The sequence below is a fragment of the Emydura macquarii genome, unplaced genomic scaffold (genome assembly GCF_026122565.2).
Source record: "Emydura macquarii macquarii isolate MOO-44397 ecotype Brisbane River unplaced genomic scaffold, CSIRO-AGI_Emac_v2 contig_1229, whole genome shotgun sequence".
In the NCBI taxonomy this organism is placed as follows: domain Eukaryota; kingdom Metazoa; phylum Chordata; order Testudines; family Chelidae; genus Emydura; species Emydura macquarii.
The window spans coordinates 680324-698405 of NW_027131366.1; the positions used below are offsets into that span (position 1 = coordinate 680324).

Genomic DNA, 18082 nt, shown 5'->3' on the forward strand with positions numbered 1-18082 from the left:
TGATTTCAGTCACTTTAGATTATGCTGATGAAACTAGAATCACAACCTGGTCCTGGGACTTGCAGAGGATTTACAAGTACATGTGTGAGGGTCAGGATCTGACCCGGTGTGTTTGTTGCCTCATTACCTGATCACAGCTTCAACAGTACAAACTAATTCCTCAGCCCCACACTCCCGCGTGTTGATTGGGGGAGGAGATGTCTGATAGAGATGGGTCTCTGCTGCTGCCCCAACTTCACTGCTGTGATGGTTCGAATGGCATCTTTTGCAGTAGCGCACTGGCCTGTTACCATGGCGGCCACAGCAGCCTGCTGAGAAGCAGGTGACAACAGCCCTTCTGACATGTGAGCTACAGTTCTGGAAACAAACAGATTTTATCATGCCACATATGGCAGTAAGTGGAACTGAAAACAAAAATGAAAGTAAACCTAACAGAGCTAGCTATCACGTTGGCATTTAAAATTCACTAGAGATGGGACCAGAACATACCCCTGGAGGCAAGCATCTCTAAACTTCAAGGAAAGATACATGTATACCTAGACCTGAATGTCATGGATCATCTCCTTTCTCTGGAATGGGCCAAATCAACATCTCAGCCAACAACCTCAACTTTCTGGCTGGGGCCAATCTCTAAAAGTAATAACAGCATCTAATTTTCAGTTCACCTGTACCCAATTTATTTCTCAGTTCACCCATGCTCAGATTCAGAGCATTCTCTTCATTTCTCATAACAGTGTGATTCTTAGAAACAAACTAGAAATGCAGAAAGTGAAAGGAGTTCCCCTCATTGAATGTTTAATACTTGTGTCCTGCAAAATTCTCTCACTCCCTAATTATAGCTCAGAATCTATGAAAGTTACACATAACAGGGCCAGCTCCTCATCTGGTTTAAATCCATGTAGCTTCATTTACTTCAGTGGAGCTATGCCAATTTACACCAACTGAGGATCCATTTCATTATGGGTAACTTTCAAAATTTCTTTGAAATACAAATTGGCTTCAACCGAGCAATGCCAGTCTACACCAGCTGAGATTTTGACTCACTGTATAAGCTTTCTTTAGCAGATGAGACCTTAAATATTTATTATTTATTAAATTATTATTATTATTTATTAAATTATTATTAAGACAATTCTGCTAGTATGTTTTGCAAGCAGATTGGTTTGTCGGTATTCTGTGTAGGGTCCAATACTGATGACTGACTTGGTCTTTACTTAAGCAAAAATATACTGACTATAATAGGAGTCATGCCTAATTAAAGACTAATGCAGTACTTTGGTATTTGGACCCAGAATACATAAAATGCTTGGATTTTAAATTAATCATTCATACTCTCCTCTTTATAAATAGTATTATACACAGACTGGTTAGATCGATTGCACAATAAAACCTGCTTTGTTAAGCTATCATTTTGATGGAGACATCATAAATCAAAAGTCAAATTGCAGCAATATGGGGAAAAAAAAAATCTCACTGCTAAATCACCTTTAATGAATCACCTGTGTTAATGAATACTTAATGAGAAAACTTCAGATGGCAAAAATTATACCACACAGTAATGGGATGAAGTTACGCACAAACACACCAAATCATGCTCCATCATACAAATAACTTAGTCTTACCTTCTTCTGACATATAGCAGAAATTTCAGCTGTAAGGGGAAGGTATACAAAATATCAACACAGTGCTACCACTTTTCTCCCTTACCACAGCAACCATAGGAGAAACGAGTTTGTTAAAAAAGAGCCTCCAGGATTTGACTTGACTTTCCAAATATTATCATTTTCCTCCAGCTATATGGTAGGTTTCCCTACTTATATCTGGAATGCATCAGTTGATTTATGTTGACTGTACGCAGCCAATGGGCCAAATGCTATAGGCAAAAATTCCCACTAAAATGAATGGAAGTTTTGTCTGCCTAGGAGTGTTATACTGGACAGTGGAATCTCAGAGGGGGTCCCCTACGCCTCCTTAGAGCAGCCATTCTCCCCTGGGCTAACAGGGGGCTGCGGGTTGGGATTGAGGGATACTAACAGAGCTGGGGGGAGCTGTTTAGGGGATACTACTGGGGGAATGGAGCGTGAATCCCTGACTCCCAGCCACACTCTTCTGCAGACTCCAAATGCCGTGTGTTTCGGGCTGTGCAGGGGAGCCTTTTACTGAGGAGAACGGAGATGCCAGGGGTGTGAATATTATGGGGTGTTTGGGGTGGGAGAAAATTAAATAAAATCCAGCCAAGACTCAAAAATTGTCAAAATACCTAAAATATTAAATTTTTTAAAAACTATTTAAAAAAAAAACCCTGCAAAGTTAGGGAGTTCTTCATATTTACATTCACTTTCTATCCTAGTAGAATTTAAACCAATGCCCCTTTCTCTCCACCAGCAAGTCGTACTAAACACCTGGGTACAAGGGCTGATAAAATGCAGGCCACTGAAATCTAAATGTAAGCCACAGGTGTCTCTCTTGTACCTGGATGCATCAATCCCAAAGACTACATGTCCCAGAATGCAATACTTCAGCACCAATGCCAGGCTGCTTGGGTCCAAGTTAGTTTGCTGCATGCTGAAAACTATAGTGTATGCAAGAGACTCGAGGTCCTGAAGTAACCAAAGAAAGGACTACTCAGACATGCCAACTCCTGCGAATTGATCACGAGAGTCACAATTTCTGAGAAAAATTAAGCCTCACTCATAATCTCACAAGAGAACTCTCAAATGTCAGGATTGGCACAAATCATGTGTTTCCAGTCAAATAGAAGTTACCCCACCTATACAAAGGAATGTGATTTCTCTACAGAGCTGTTAATTCCACAGTACTTTGAAAGACAATGAGAATTCACTTCCATATCAGATGAACAAAGCTATCAAACTAACAAGACACAGCTGGCTACACCACAATAGGGAAAAGAAACTTAATCTGAGATGGGGGAGGGAGGGCAACCCTCAAATAAGCATCAACTGAAAAAAAAATCCTGACATTTGAAAGTTCTAAAAGTGAGGCTTAATTTTACTTAGAAATCCTGTCAGCTGTCCCAGGTGTGGCCAGGCCTCCAGTTGTCAGCCCTGGGTGGCTGCTCTGCTGCCAGCCTGGGAAGTAGGAGAGGGGACTCCACTGCAGGCCTGGGAAGGGTGAAGAACCCTAAGGAGCAGAGGTGAGGGTAACAGGGGGGCTGAAGTGAGGAGGGTGGGGGCTCATGGGGCCGGGGTCTGTACTGATGGTGGATTCTGAGCAGATGGGGTGAGTGCTGGAAGGGTGAACTGAGGGCAGTGGGGGTTGATGGGGTAGGAGGGGTGAACTGATGGGGTGGTGATGATGAGGACTGGGGGACTGAACTGAGGGGGGATTGTGTGGGGAGAGAACTGATGGGGGACTGGGAGACAGGATTAATTGCTGGGCAGGAGACAGGCAGATGTGGGGCTGAGAGCTCCTGCAGCAGGGACCAAAAATCACCTTATCCAGTACATGTGGGAATTAGTGGCCAACACTAATTGTCACATGCATATACCCTAAGAATGTGCAGAGGGAGTTCAAAAATCACAAGACTGACCTAAAAACACAATATAATCTTTCTTTAAAATGTTAGGATTTTGGGACTAATCTCATGATTTTTGGGAGTCCGACTCATGATTTTTGATCTCTTGAAGTTGGCAATTCCGACTGCTGCACTGGGGAGATGGACCAAAATGGGGCCCACCCAGAGCCACCCTTCCCCCAGCATGCCTCTGCACCCAGGACTGTGCAGGGGAGACCACTCCACGCTGGGGGCACTGGGACGTAGGTGGTGACTCCCCTCTGCCTACCATGGGGGCTTGGGAGAATACAGAAAGGAGGCAGGAGCCAGCCAGGGACTGCAGCTGGTGGGGACAGAAATAGCCAAAACAGGGAGGACCTTTGACGTCTGGACATACAGAGAACTTTCTACTTTGTCTGGACTTTCTCTGCCCTGTGCTGACTGGCTGTGCGCTCCATACCCCATCCTCCTCCCCCTCTCCTTCACATTCTCTTCACCTCAGCTTCACTCCACATCTGCACTTCAGACCCTCTTCTCCCCTGCCCCATTCATGCTTTCCCTTCCTTTGTCTTTCCATTTAGCTGCCCCTCCTAAGTAAATCCACCCCCACCCCCTCTAAAATGGCAGAACTAACATGATGTTTGCTGCCAACACAGTGTTTACTCTGCTTGTGTGTTCTACCTCTTCCCTCAGCCTGTGTCTGTCTTGTCTATTTAGACTGGATGCTCTTCAGGGTAGGGACTATCTACTACTCTATGTTTGTACAGTAGCTAAAATAATGGGACCTCTCTCTTGGTTTGCCCTTAAGGACTACCATAATAAACATGATTCGTAACAATAATAATTAGCTAATGTTTGCAGACTACTTTGAAGATGTTAAGGAGCATTTAAGTATAAATGATTATTATTTTCTAGGATTCTGTGTGGTTTTCTTGAAAGTATAATACAATACCTCAGATAACAGAGAAAAATAAATAAACTTATGATTGTAGAGTTATAATTACTTGTTATTCTTCCTTAAAGTAAATCTTACCTTGTGGCAGAAGAACATCAACCAACCATTCACTGTGGTCCCTAAAATAATTCAGATATTTAATTAACATCCCTTTTTATCTTATTTTTGCATAAAAGAAACATCAGTGATCTACAATGTTCTGAAAAAAGCTTTTCTGTAAATAGCGCATAATAAATAGCGGGCTGTTTGAAATCAACTCTCTTTGTTATACCCTATTGATTGCAAATTACCACTGTGCTGATATCTGTCCACAGTTCAAGGCTTTCAAATATTACTTTGAAAATAATTTAGCAAGTGAAAGTACATTGTGTTCTGTATATCCTCAGATTAAAAACTGATAGTGAACAGTGCTAGACAGACAGTGCTAGAAAAAGGAAAACTAACTGTTCCATACACCCGTATATCTGTTTAGAAGCCGTGGCATCTATTAAATTTGATTACTTTCCCCTGCAGCTTAAAATCAAAGATAACTTCAAAATCAAGGTGACTTCTGTGAAATTTAATTACTTTTCCCTGCAGCTGCTATGATACAGAGGTGTCTGTCAAACAAGGGTCAAAAATAGCTTCTGAAATAAGCAGAACCTCATTCATTTGCACTAATTATTGGGAAACTAATTATTGGGGAACACATTGCTCATTAGTGGATTTTATAAATTAACAAGTTTCCAAGCAAATTTTAAATTTTAAATTTAAATTTTAAAATGCGAGGATAATTCATGTGAGAATGCATTTCTGTGTGCATTTCACTAGTGTGATCATTAAGCTACTGCTACTGCTTAATGGTATACACTAGAATGTTCTGAAGTACATTTTCCATAAAAGTAATGATGCCTAAAAGCAAGAGGAGATCTCACTTCAGTACTCTTAATGACAGGTCAGGAGAGACATTGTTCTTGTGCAAAAAGGGTACAGCTTCATAACATAAAATCATATCATTCACAAATCTTACTTTTAAGACTCACTAATGTGCAAAACTACAAGCAAATACTGTTCATTTTGGGCCAGACTCTGATACAATTACTCATACTAAGTAGCAACTTACTTTAAAGGTGGGTCCATTAACTTAAGAAGAATTATTTGTGGAGTAAGATTCTATTCACGAGTGAGGGTGTTAGAATCCAGAACTGTACATTCATTGTATGTCACTGTTTTTAACTGACTATTCATGATCATCTTTCATTTCTGACTTTTAGACTACCCACCCTGCAATCCTCTGGCTGCATTCTTCACAAAGGTAAAGTGGAGGCGGCTTATCACCCAAAGCCACAGACAAGGAAGGTTCTATGCACATCTGAAACACACAGGAAGAATAGAATGAATTCCTCTCTTCATAAAAGTCTTCTGGTTTCATAACAATCCAAAGAGCCAATGTTACAAGGTAATGACCATCCACGGGTGTCAGTGCTTGTGGAGGGCATTCATCATCTTGCAGAAGGCACTCAGACCTGCCAGTGTTGTGTCCCAAATGATTTCTGCCAAACACAAGCTCAAAACAGGGAATCAGTCTGTGCAACAGGAGAGCAGTGTCAGTCCTATTTTCTGCGTTCTCACTTAAAGTGGGCCTATGGGAGTGTTCTACACATAGTAACACAGGTGTGTCTTTATGTTATATTACCCATAGACTCATAGACTTTAAGTCAGAAGGGACCATTATGATCTTCTAGTCTGACCTCCTGCACATTGCAGGCCACAGAACCTTGCCCAGCCACTCCTGTAGTAGACCCATAACCTCTGGATGAGTTATTAAAGTCCTTACATGTATTATAATTCATGGTCATTGCAGTTCTTTTTTTAAAAGACAGACTCTCATACAAGAGAATTTAGCTCAATATTTTTAGGCCAAGAAAAAGGAGAATTCTGAATCTTTCAATCTCAGCAGTGTTTCCTATAACAAATCTATATGCTGCATGTATACAAACATCATGGTTGCTGTCTATACAGCACATATGTGGCACAGAGATGAGAACCCAGGATCTTTGGCTCTCAAAATGCAGGCCTCCGTCACCAGAGCTAAAAGAGGAACTCCACTATCTTGCACCAGTGATGAGACTTTTACCCTCTTGTGGGTTAGCCGTTAGATGGCAACACATTTGAGCAAATGCATTACACTATTTAACACAGGGCAGCCATAGATCTGGATATGGACACTGTGACAGGGTGATCTGTCCCCATACGCACATAAGAACGGCCATACTGGGTCTATTTAAATGGTCCATTTAAATGGTCCATTTAGGCCAGTATCCTGTCTTCTGACAATGGCCAATGCCAGGAGCTTCAGAGGGAATTAATAGAACAGGTAATCATCAAGCGATTTTGTTTTGTTGTTGCCCAGCCACCCAGTTTTATAAGATCCCTTTGTAACTCTTCACAGTCTGCTTTGGACTTAAATATCTTGAGTAGTTTTGTATCATCTGCAAATTTTGCCACCTCACTGTATACCCATTTTTCCATTTATGAATATGTTGAATAGTACTGTTCCCAGTACAGAATGCTGGGAGACACCACTATTTACCTCTCTGCAGTCTCAAAACTGACCATTTATTCCTACTCTTTGTTTCCTACCCTTTAACCAGGTACTGATTCAGGAGAGGACCTTGCCTCTTATCCCATGACCACTTACTTTGCTTAAGAGTCTTTGGTGGGGGATCTTGTCAAAGACCTTCTGAAAATCTAAGTACAGTATATCCACTGGATCACCTTTGTCCACATGCTTATTGACCCCCTCAAAGAATTCTAGTAGATTGGTGAGGCATGATTTCACTTTACAAAAACCATGTTGACTCTTCCCCAACAAATCATGTTCATCTATGTGTCTGATAATTCTGTCCTTTACTATAGTTTCAACCAATTTGCCTAGTACTGAAGTTAGGCTTACTGGCCTGTAATTGCTGGGATCGCCTCTGGAGCCTTTTTGAAAAATTGGCATCACATTAGCTATCCTCCAGTCATCTGGTACAGAAGCTGATTGAAATGATAGGTTACATACCTACTCAGTTGTTCTGCAAATTCACATTTGTGTTCCTTCAGAACTCTTGGGTAGATACCATCTGTTCTGGTGACTTTTTTACTGTTTAATTTATCATCTGTTCCAAAACCTCCTCTAATGACACCTCAATCTGGGACAGTTCCTCAGATTTGTCACCTAAAATGAATGGCTCAAGTTTGGGAATCTCACATCCTCAGCTCTGAAGACTTATGCAAAGAATTGATTTAGTTTCTCCGCAATAGCCTTATCTTCCTTGAGTGCTCCTTTAGCATCTCAATCGTCCAGTGACCCCAAATTTTTGCTGTTACTTTTTGAGTCTTTGGCTAGCTGTTCTTCAAATTCTTTTTTGGCCTTCCTAATTATATTTTTACACTTCACTTGCCAGAGTTTATGCGCCTTTCTATTTTCCTCAATAGGATCTAACTTCCACTTTTTAAAGGATGCAATTTTGCCTCTAACTGCTTCTTTTAACTTTATTATTTAACCACAGTGGCACTTTTTTGGTCCTCTTACTATGTTTAATGTGGGGTATACATTTAAATTGAGCCTTTATTATGGTGTCTTTAAAAAGTTTCCATGCAGCTTGCAGAGATTTCATTTTTGGTGCTGTACCTTAAGGGTAGTAGTGCAGAGAGGTCAGCCCACCCTAATCACATGGCATGGCCCTGTGATGGGGTGTTCACCGCACACAAGGCCTGAAGGGGTTAAGGTGGCTAGGTGGGCCAGTTAACTGCCTAGGCTGCACCTAGAGGAGGAGCCAGAGAGCAAGGACTAATTAGGGATAAGGCTCAGCTGGACAGGAACAGGAGGGGCCTGTATAAAGCCCAGTAGCTGAGAGCAGAAGGGGGCTGCAGAGAGAGCAGAAGCTGTCACTGTCAGGGTGAGAGAAGGCAAGGTAGGAAGCAGCCCAGCAATACAGCAGTAAGGTTTAGGATTGTGCAGCCCTTGACTGCTTGTTATAGGGTCCCTGGGCTGGAACCCAGAGGGTGGGCCTGGGTTCCCCTACCAGCCACTGGAGAAGTGGCTCCGTTAAGGAGCAAGGAAAGAAAAGACTGCCTGGGACAGTGGGTCCTAAGAGACTTTGACAATGCAACACCCCCTAAAAGGGGAAAACTAGTGACCTGGCTGGAGGACCAAGCCTCAGAATGGGAGGAATTGAATCCCAAGAGAACGAGATTGAGAGAATGTCAGAGTGCAACCACAGGAAGGGGCATTGGCCTGGCAGAGTTAATCCCCAGATGTGGCCAGAAAGAGGTGCTCCAGTGGTGAGTAGAGCACCCCTGTGACAGGCCTCCTTTAAGATTTTTGGGAGGTGTAATATGGAAAGACCAATGAGATTCTGGGGAGAGAGGAAATGATCCTGGGAATAAGCAGTGTTTGGGAGGAATCCCATTACTGTTTCTTTAAAGGCCCAGGAGCAAGAGCTTTGCAGAGTGAGTGGGACAAGACTCCCCTTTCCCCCAGCCAATTGGGATGAGCTTTAAGACGGGGACCATTTTATATGCTGCTTCCTCCCTCATAGCAAGGCAGATATCAGGAGGAGAAGGCTCATGCGTTGAATGGAAAAAGGACCCAGCTGAAGGCGAAGCTGGCTAAAGCCTTTTAACTGGACTAAACCATAACTCCTAGCTCCACAGAAGAGAGCTGGGGGAACTCCTGTCCCAAGGATCCAGTTAACCACCTAAACAACAGCCCCAGCTCCATGAAGGAGAGCTAGGAAGATTCCAATCCAGTGCCAGATTAAAGAGTTTTGGGGCTCTGTGCACTATGGAAATTGGTGGCACCCCCAGACTTCCTTAAACTAGATAGAGCGTGTGATATACAAGACAATTGCCACTCTACGGAAAACTTCATTTTGCCATCCCACTCCTAACCCCTAGAACAGTTTCTCGACCAGGGAAGTACACCCCCTGGACTTTTAGGAGGGGATGTACAGCAAGCCTTCTGCTGGTCCAGTGATTATGGTAGAAGCGGGGGGGCAAGCTCCAGGTCACAGTGCCACTAACTCCAATTTGACCCAGCTACCCTTCTAGCATGACAGGGGGTGGCTGGGCCAAATTTGAGTAGCATTGCAATCTGGCACACAGGGTTGCACCAATCAGGGGTGGGTTTTTGTTTGTTTGTTGTTGGTTTTTTTGGCGGGGGAGGGCTCATCTGTTTTTTGGGGGGTTGTTTTGTGTTCTGGTGGGCCCTGTGCAAGTTCACAGAGTGCATATCATTAATCTGGGCCTGCTCCTGTCTGAAACAGGAACATGCTGATGGCTTGAATTACCACCCCAGTTTCAGGAGGAGGGCTGGGGGACACTCCTGCCTTACGAAGGGAAATCATAAGGACGGTTTGAAGTATAGGCTGGGGAGTCTCAGAGAGGCTATGGAGCCACAGAGAGCCGGAGGTGGCTGTAACAGACCAGTGAGAAGCCACCCAGGAAACCAGACCTCTGAAGGAGAAGACACAAGGTGTGAACTAGAGGAACAGTCTACAGGAAGAGCACGTTAGGAAGCACACCAGGGAAACAGTGAAGGTCTGAGAGAAATTGGCACCAACCACTTTATACAGGATTCCTGGCCTGAAATCCAGAGAGTGGGAAGGTCTGTGTTCCCCTACTAAACCCATCAGGAGAGTTTACTAAGGCCTTGAGCAAGCGGGCCACACTCAGAGTAAATGATTGTATGCCCCTCATCTAAGGTGACTGGCTTCCTGAAGCATTGGACTCATTAGCACCCTGAAAGGGAGAAAGAACTACCAGCAATCCAGCCAGAGGGCTAGGGTCATGGCAAAGGACTGATGAGCACTGGACGGTGAGAGGTCTGCCAGAGAAGGACACAAACTGAAGCAGCCTTTCTGTATCACCCAGTTTCGCCACAAGGGGGCAGTGGAGACCAAAGGCAATCGCTAACAGACACATCATAATATCAATTCTAAATTAAATTATGAGTGACAAAGGGTATATTCTTCTTTGGGTACAACTTTCATCACCTTTCTGTCAACAAGAGCTTGTGCATGAATCTAAGAGAGAATAGGCCTCAATTCACATATCTCCACATAGCTGGGATCTTGCTTCTTCAGCAAAAAGTAGTTCAGATGAAAGTCAATTCAAGACACTAAGCATTTTCATGTACAAACCTTGGAACTGTAAATCTCACTAAGAATTATTCTCCCCTCTGAATGGTCAGAGTCTGACTGTGGTGACCTTTAGGACACAATGCAACACCTGCCAGTTAACTTCTTCTAGTGATGAGAGAACCTAACTGGCAATGACTGGGAAGGGCTGGATGAGGAGCAGCGGTTGGGGTATGCTGGGTGGAAAATGTTGGGAGCAGGGAGGTCAAGTGTGAACATCTTTTCTGCAATTATAATACATTGTGATAATAGTTTGCTGGGAGGGAAAGATCCATCAAGTGTCGTTTTGATCAGTTTAATTGTTTTAATGTTTATACAAAGCCTGGAACATTGGTTAGGTCATAAATAAATAGCTTTACTGGAGGCAGTGTGCACCAGACTTGGACTCAGTAAATGTGAGTTCTAGCCCCGACTCTCCTATTGGCCCCCTGAATGACCCTGGGCAAGTCACTTTACCTCTCTGTGATGCCTGTTTCCTGTAAAATGGGGAGGATGCTATTTATCTCCTTTGTAAAGCACTTTGAAAATACGTTTTCTCAAAAATATTACTAATTATAACACTGAGGTAGCCAGAAACCACTCCAGAGATTTTCCATGTGGACTGCAACCATCCTCATATTAATATAGGGACACAGCTCATGCAGGCTCCAGGATGAAATATTCCATCTTCCTCTGAGCAGCCAGGCTATGTAGGCCATCCAAATCAAGATGTGTTCCTGGGCCCTTTCATCTCCTCAGGCCATGCTGCCATCTTAGTTCCTGCTTTTGCTCTTATGGAACTCAGTGGGAGTTTTGCAGTTGACTTCAGTAGGAGCAAAAGCAGGCCATTAAAGATCTGGGTAACTGCAAGCGACTTCTATGCCAAATTTGGCCCTTGGTTACATAAAAGTCTTACTGACATCAGTGTGTGACCAGAGGCAAAATGTGGCCCTATCTTTAACCCATGGGTTTACAGAAAATGTACAGTAAGGCCCTCAACTGGGCAAAGTTCTGGTCATGTGGAGATGACGGTACCTTGACAGCTGGTTTGTTAATTGCATTATGGCATTCAATGTGCTGGCAGTGGATGGGATTCCATGCTGCAAAACCAAAACACAGCCGATTAACAAACAAATAAATATTATTCATATGTACTATTTACACTAGTGCCCAGACACTCCAATCCACACTGGGCCCCATTGGGCTAGGTGCTGTACAAAGACAAAGGAAGACATGACCTCTGCCCTAGGAAGCATAATAGTAACGACAATGCATAACATGCCCGCCTGCTAAAGCACAAAGGATTATATTATCAGATGGGCCGTACTCCCCCACACAGGAATATAAAGCAGGAATAGGACCCCTCCCCAGCAGTCCTTTCCTCTCTCTTTCACGGTACCCAGACTTTGGGTTAATTTATGATGACTACCCCCCAGGAGCACAGAGGAGCAGGCTGGAAATTGCGGTTCCTTGAAGCACATTTCTTTCCCTAAGCTGTTCCTGGGGCAGCTCAGCAACACACCAACCCGCACTAAAGGCTGTGTCCTCAAAGCTCGGGTTTTGTCATGAGCTCCAGCCCTCTACGGAATTTGAGCCCTGCCTGGGGGGTGGGGAAACCCCATTCTCACAGAATGGGAGTGGGAAACAGACTAGCTGCTCAGGGATGCTCCATCCCCTCCTGTGAGCAATGTGAGGGACAGGATGGCCTCAGTGCTCCTCCACAGCCTCTCAAGCTGCCCCTCAGACTGGAAAGGGGAGAGGGCACCCTGCTGCAGTCCCCCTGGCCTGGGAGAGGTGGGTGAAGAACCACAGAGAAGCAGAGGTGAGGCTGGGGGATGAACTGAGGGGGGAGGGATGAACTGAGGGGGCAAAATTAATGGCTGGAAGGGGAAAGGCAGATGTGAGGGCGAGAGCTCCTTGTAGCAGGAGCCAAAATCACTTTACCCAATAAATATGGGAGCGTTGGCAACAATAACTGTCACACACACACTGGGGATGGGCAGGGGGAGTTCAAAAATCAGAAGACAGAGCAAAAAACACACAACAGAATCTTTTATTTTAGAAAACCCGTGATTTTTTGGGACAATCTCAGGATTTGTTGGGGTCTGAATCATAATTTTTGATCTCTTCAGGGTAGCAATACTGTGTCCTAAAGACACAACCGAGCCCTACACGGGCTGCACAACAATTTAATACATAATAATACAATGAACAACATCACAGACAAGTAATGTACAAACCAGAACTACGTTTAAATCCCAATAATCTAATCTCATTTAAAAGGGGGAGGGGATACTATGGAGCACGTGATAGTAATCAAATATTAGAGATGCATTCCAGTGGCATAATTTGGTCCTAACCCAAGTTCACAAAGGTCCTGCTGCCAGCCCAGCTGTACTCAAAATGAAGGGGAAAAAATCTAAAAAGACAATACAACATTTAAAATATGATTCTTCAAAGCAGAGAGACTGGGTTAAAGCTGACAAGCAGCAAAAGGAAGTTCCCCTCCTTAAGAACCACCCCAGCAGAATCACAGCCCCCTATCAATGTACGATGCAAAAGGCACAGCAGAAGGTGGGCATGAGACCTTGTGCCATCCACCTAGTCAGCTTTGTGTCTCGCTTCCTGATTTCTCACATCCTCCTTTCCAGCCCTGGGAACTGAGCTCTGTTTGCACCTAACAGCACCTGACTCCACTAGCATTAATAGCTAAAAGAGAAGTCAAAGCAACAGCAGCAGCTATAACAAATGAGACATAAGTAGTATCCAAAGTGGCAGCGGAAAGGGATATGGAATGGGTTCCTTCTGGGACCTACTGGGTATGTTTATATCCCATTTTGGGTCTTTGCACTGTAGATTTATGGGGAGAGGATTATCAGGTTAATGTTGGGACTAACATGCTATATTTATTAGATATGAACCCAGCTTTTACTACCCATAACTACTATCGATTATCATCACCTTTTGAAAGCACACTGCAATAAACACTGCTTATACTTAATATATGTACCGACAGAATACCGTATCAGGGATCCCTTCAACAGGAGTTAGCTAACAGTAGTACACAGCAGACTACCTCATTTATTGTATTTATTTTGATTTATATAAAGATTTGTGCACTTACCTGTATACTGCAACCCTCTGTATTCACTTATTGCCCCAGGCGGTTTTAAATTGGGCCAGTAGTGGAATAGCATTTGTACTGCCGGAGGTTTTACTTGAGAAGGGCCATAAGCTATTACATACAGCAAGTCCTAAGGAAAGACACATGTAGTCTGTTTAGTTGGTATGGTAAGAAAACACTACTCATTCCAGAACATTATGTATGTTTTCAAATGTACATAAATATATAAAAATTGTATACATTTTATAGTCTGCATTCCACCCTTTGCAAATTCTTTGAGAGAGAGTAGATGACAAATTCTACCACTGTGTTTGTAAAGCACCTAGCACAATGGATCTCTGATCTTGACTGGGGCCTCCACGTGCTACCACAATGCATATAATATAGAATAACTTTTAGCAAATTAAGCCTTCTCTCTAGATGCGGACCCAAAAGGTGGTGTTTGAATCCATAATTGGATCCAGATTTAGTTCAAGCTAAGGATAAGAGTACAGGTTTGAGGTCAAAATGGAGATTAAATCACCTCTGGCCTCAGTGCTACTCCATATCTACAAACCATCCTCATAAAAATTCTGTCCAATATGAACTGGTAAGATCATTTGCTCTTACGAGATTTTTGCCAACTTGAGCCACATTCAAGCAGGATTCAGAAAACAGGCTCTGATTTGAAACAATGAAACAGCATCTATAAATTCCAATCTGAGCACCAATACCTTCCTGCCCCAGATTCAGCAAGAGGATCACATATGGAGATTACTACTTCTGACTTCCTGGCTCAAAGTGACTACAGTTTTCAAACCGGCTGGTTTTCATTATTGTATAAACAACATTGTCTATGTAAGGTATATATTGGTATATACAAACTTACTTTCCATACTTCTTGCTTATACTTCATGAGGCATTCCAGTAATTGACAGTGATACACTGAGAGAGAAAAGACCATATAAGCATGACACTGAAATAGAAACTCAAATTCAAGAAATGGCTTGTGTCTCATTTAGTTTAGTTGCTTGACTCTACGTTTTGTTTAATTTAACTTGCTAAGGGCTCATTATCCTGGAGTTATAAATTAAATATTAGTAATTTGTTGATGCCAAGAAATGCAGTAAAATGGTGAGAATTACTAGTGTACCAAATAGTGGCACTGACTCTTTGCACAGATATGGAGTAGTTCCTTTGCCTACATCTGATTTTAGGAATGTCTGCCTATTCACTTAGACCTTGTTTTTATGGCAATATGTAAATATATAGTGCCAAATTCAGCTCTGGTGTAACAGCGCTGTAGTTAGAGCAGAGAACTGGGAGTCAAAAGCAAAATATTTCAAACAAAAATCTAGTTCATGTTTAAACTTTGTCATATAAATAGCTTATTTCTAGGTTGTGGCCTACTTTTATTCAGCATTGATTAATTATGTTGTATTGTGAAAGATTTCTTCACATGTTCATGACACAGACAGCGAGGTGCATTTCAATAGCTACACAACTTAATAAATAAATAGAATAGGAGACAGCTGTTTACAGTAAAGAGAGTCAACTCCTATGGGTCAAATGTTGTCTTCACAATAGTGTGACCTCACTGATTTCACTGGGGCTGCACCAGTGTTAGAGAGATTAGATTTTGTCTTCAGGTGCTTTTAAATTACAATTACACTAATTACAGTTTATTTTAGAGCCTGGAGTCAGCAATTACTGTCTTGCTAAAAAAGTAGCAACAATTGTGACTCCAGCAGTATAGGAGTCCAGTATATGAGACAATATAATAGATTCTATCTACCTTTACTTATGACTGATAGTGTTGAGTAACTATTGCTAAGCACTGATATTAGACCCATTTTCTGATGTTAACCTAGAATAAGCAGGACTGCTTTAAAGTCTCAATTTCACCATACATGCACAAACCAATGAAAAAAATATTTCCATCAATAATAATCAAAATTTACAGATAGGGAGAGTAAGAAAAATGCTGCTTGAGAACTTGTTAGAGTTGGATTTAAGAGTATTTATTTTGTATATTTTGACATGCGATGTTGACAATTTGTGTTTTAATGGTTATAAAGCTTTAACTTTTTCAGTCTCACCATCTACTGTCACTAGATATTTATTGTCTGACCCTTGCCCCCATTCTCTAATCCCCCAATTCCCACAACTGTGGAAATCTGAATCAATAGAAATTGGAAAAAATGCTTAAAACCCATTATTTTGCACATCTGTGAAAATTTAAATGGATAAAAATAGGGGGAAAATGCTTAAAAATAAACAATTAACATTATCTGTCAAAATTATATACAAAAATAAAAACTGAATTCTGACAAGCCTAGTTATCTGTAACATAGCTGCTTCAAATACCAGTCTCAGAAATGCCAAGTTTTAACTAAAAGGACTATTTTTAAATCCCATTTCATAATGCCAGCATGGTGAGAGGAACATTTCCCATTGTCTGAACTTCCAGCAAGCTGAGTTCTCAAGCACTTTCTTTGACGTAATATTTCATGACTCATACCTTAACAGAGAGAGAGATACAAACAATGGTGCATTTATTTATACATACCAGGATTTGATGTATACTGCATTGCAATCATTAGCATTGATGATGCAGATAGATTGACGTGTGCAGGCACTCCTTCTCTCCTTGAAGATCCCACTTAAAGAGAAGCAAAAAATATCTCCTAGTACATAGCAAGAAAAATTAGATGACATCTCCACACAGTTTAGATTTTGACCGACACAAATAAAATAATGAGGGCTGCATGGATTTTTTTAAAAAACCACAGTGGGGTAAAAGCTCTCTGATGGCAAAAGAAAGAAAGACTATTGTAGATGTGGTGTTTGATCATAGGGTTTTAGCCTAGTTCCCCTGAATAGTAAGGTTTCTTTCTAAAGAGTTGTGGTAGCAAAACCCTGCTATGGAGCAGTGGCTCCCTCAATTTTTTTCAGTCTGCAACCCACAAAATGGCCAAAATATCAGCCCACAACATACTATATCCCACAATCCTTTGCTTTTAGGATTTAGGTCCTGGGGGAAACAATGGGAAGCTATCGAGTGGGGCAATGGGGATGATGAGAGGACTGGTGTTGAAGAATGGTGGGAGGGGGTGGAGAGGAGTAGGGTGCTAGCTGTTGCCGGTCTAGTCTATAGTATAGATTAGTCCCTAGGCAGCACAATTTTAAATACTATTCTCAGATTTAAAAATCCCATTACTCACTAGCTGGGGTAACTATACTAGGACACTGATACCAGCAGCAGTGTTTTAACATGGGAGCTATGATTTTGATTGTTGTGGATAAGGCCTAATAGGCCCTAGCTGGAGTTTCTGCTGCTCTCCTCTGTCTGACCAATGTTGAGCCACTGGTCACCACCGGGTATGATCCTGGGAAAAGCCCTGAAGATTGAGGGTATTTATTGGGCTGCCATCATTCATCTCCTGATATCAATTGCAGGAACAGAGTTCAAAGCAAAGGCTTAGAGGAGCCCTTTGCTGACATTATGAGCTGCTTGAGCTAGTGAGATTAGTGGAAGAAAAGCTGAGAAGCAGTTCAGCAATGTGCTACAGATGGCTGGACCCACAGACCATAGTACTCATCAAATGAATCTAATTGATACCCCGAGTATATTATAAAGCACCATAAGTATATTACCTCTGATTTAATTACTGCTCTGCCACGTCAGTATCCCAGTAATTACATGCCGCTCAAAACAATCCCCATATTATTATGGCACAATCTGTTTGTGAGAATTTATATTGCGAAATACGTACTCTCCGGAAGTTCTGACCTAGCATTTAAAATACAGTCTATAGAGAAAAGGTACCATGCACTATTAGAAACAAAATATAGAGTTGGCATGATTTATACAGTGATTTGATCAAAGCTGTGTGAGAAAAAGGCAATTAGCTAACTACTGTTCTCAGATACATATGTACCATATCCACTGAGGGACTGATATCCATTTAACTTAAGGGATAATTAGACTTAATAACTTGTTTTGGAGAACAGTTTTAGAGATTTGAGGAAATACAGATTGGAGGCGCACTCTACAAAAAGTTATACATTGGATGCATTTTTCACAGGCTAGCATAATGGATAGATAAACGCTTTAGTGCAAGATTCTTTACACCACAGTGAGGGTATTGCATATTGATTTGTAATTCTACAGGACCTCTTTCACCAACAGAAGTTGGTCCAATAACAGATATTACCTCTCCCACCTTCTCTATCTAATATTCTGGGATCAACATGACTACAACAACACTTCCATGCATGATTTCAAAGAACTTTACAAAACATTATAGAATTAAGCCTCAGAAGATCCTCATGACATAGGGAAGTATTATTATTCCCATTTT

The 18082-nt window shown here is 42.0% G+C and overlaps 1 protein-coding gene across 2 annotated transcripts in view; it reads right to left on the reverse strand.

Moving 5' to 3' along the window:
- The window catches only part of UNC79 (unc-79 homolog, NALCN channel complex subunit), a 139361-nt gene that overhangs the window by 103540 nt on the left and 17739 nt on the right, over positions 1-18082 (reverse strand). For both annotated transcript variants that reach the window (XM_067547041.1, XM_067547040.1), the window contains exons 5-12: positions 16288-16380; positions 14608-14663; positions 13740-13869; positions 11651-11715; positions 5732-5820; positions 4548-4588; positions 1623-1651; positions 128-357 (exon numbers count right to left, since the gene is read on the reverse strand). In XM_067547041.1, coding sequence (XP_067403142.1) covers positions 128-357; positions 1623-1651; positions 4548-4588; positions 5732-5820; positions 11651-11715; positions 13740-13869; positions 14608-14663; positions 16288-16380 — 733 coding nt within the window. The remainder of the gene's footprint in view (positions 1-127; positions 358-1622; positions 1652-4547; positions 4589-5731; positions 5821-11650; positions 11716-13739; positions 13870-14607; positions 14664-16287; positions 16381-18082) is intronic.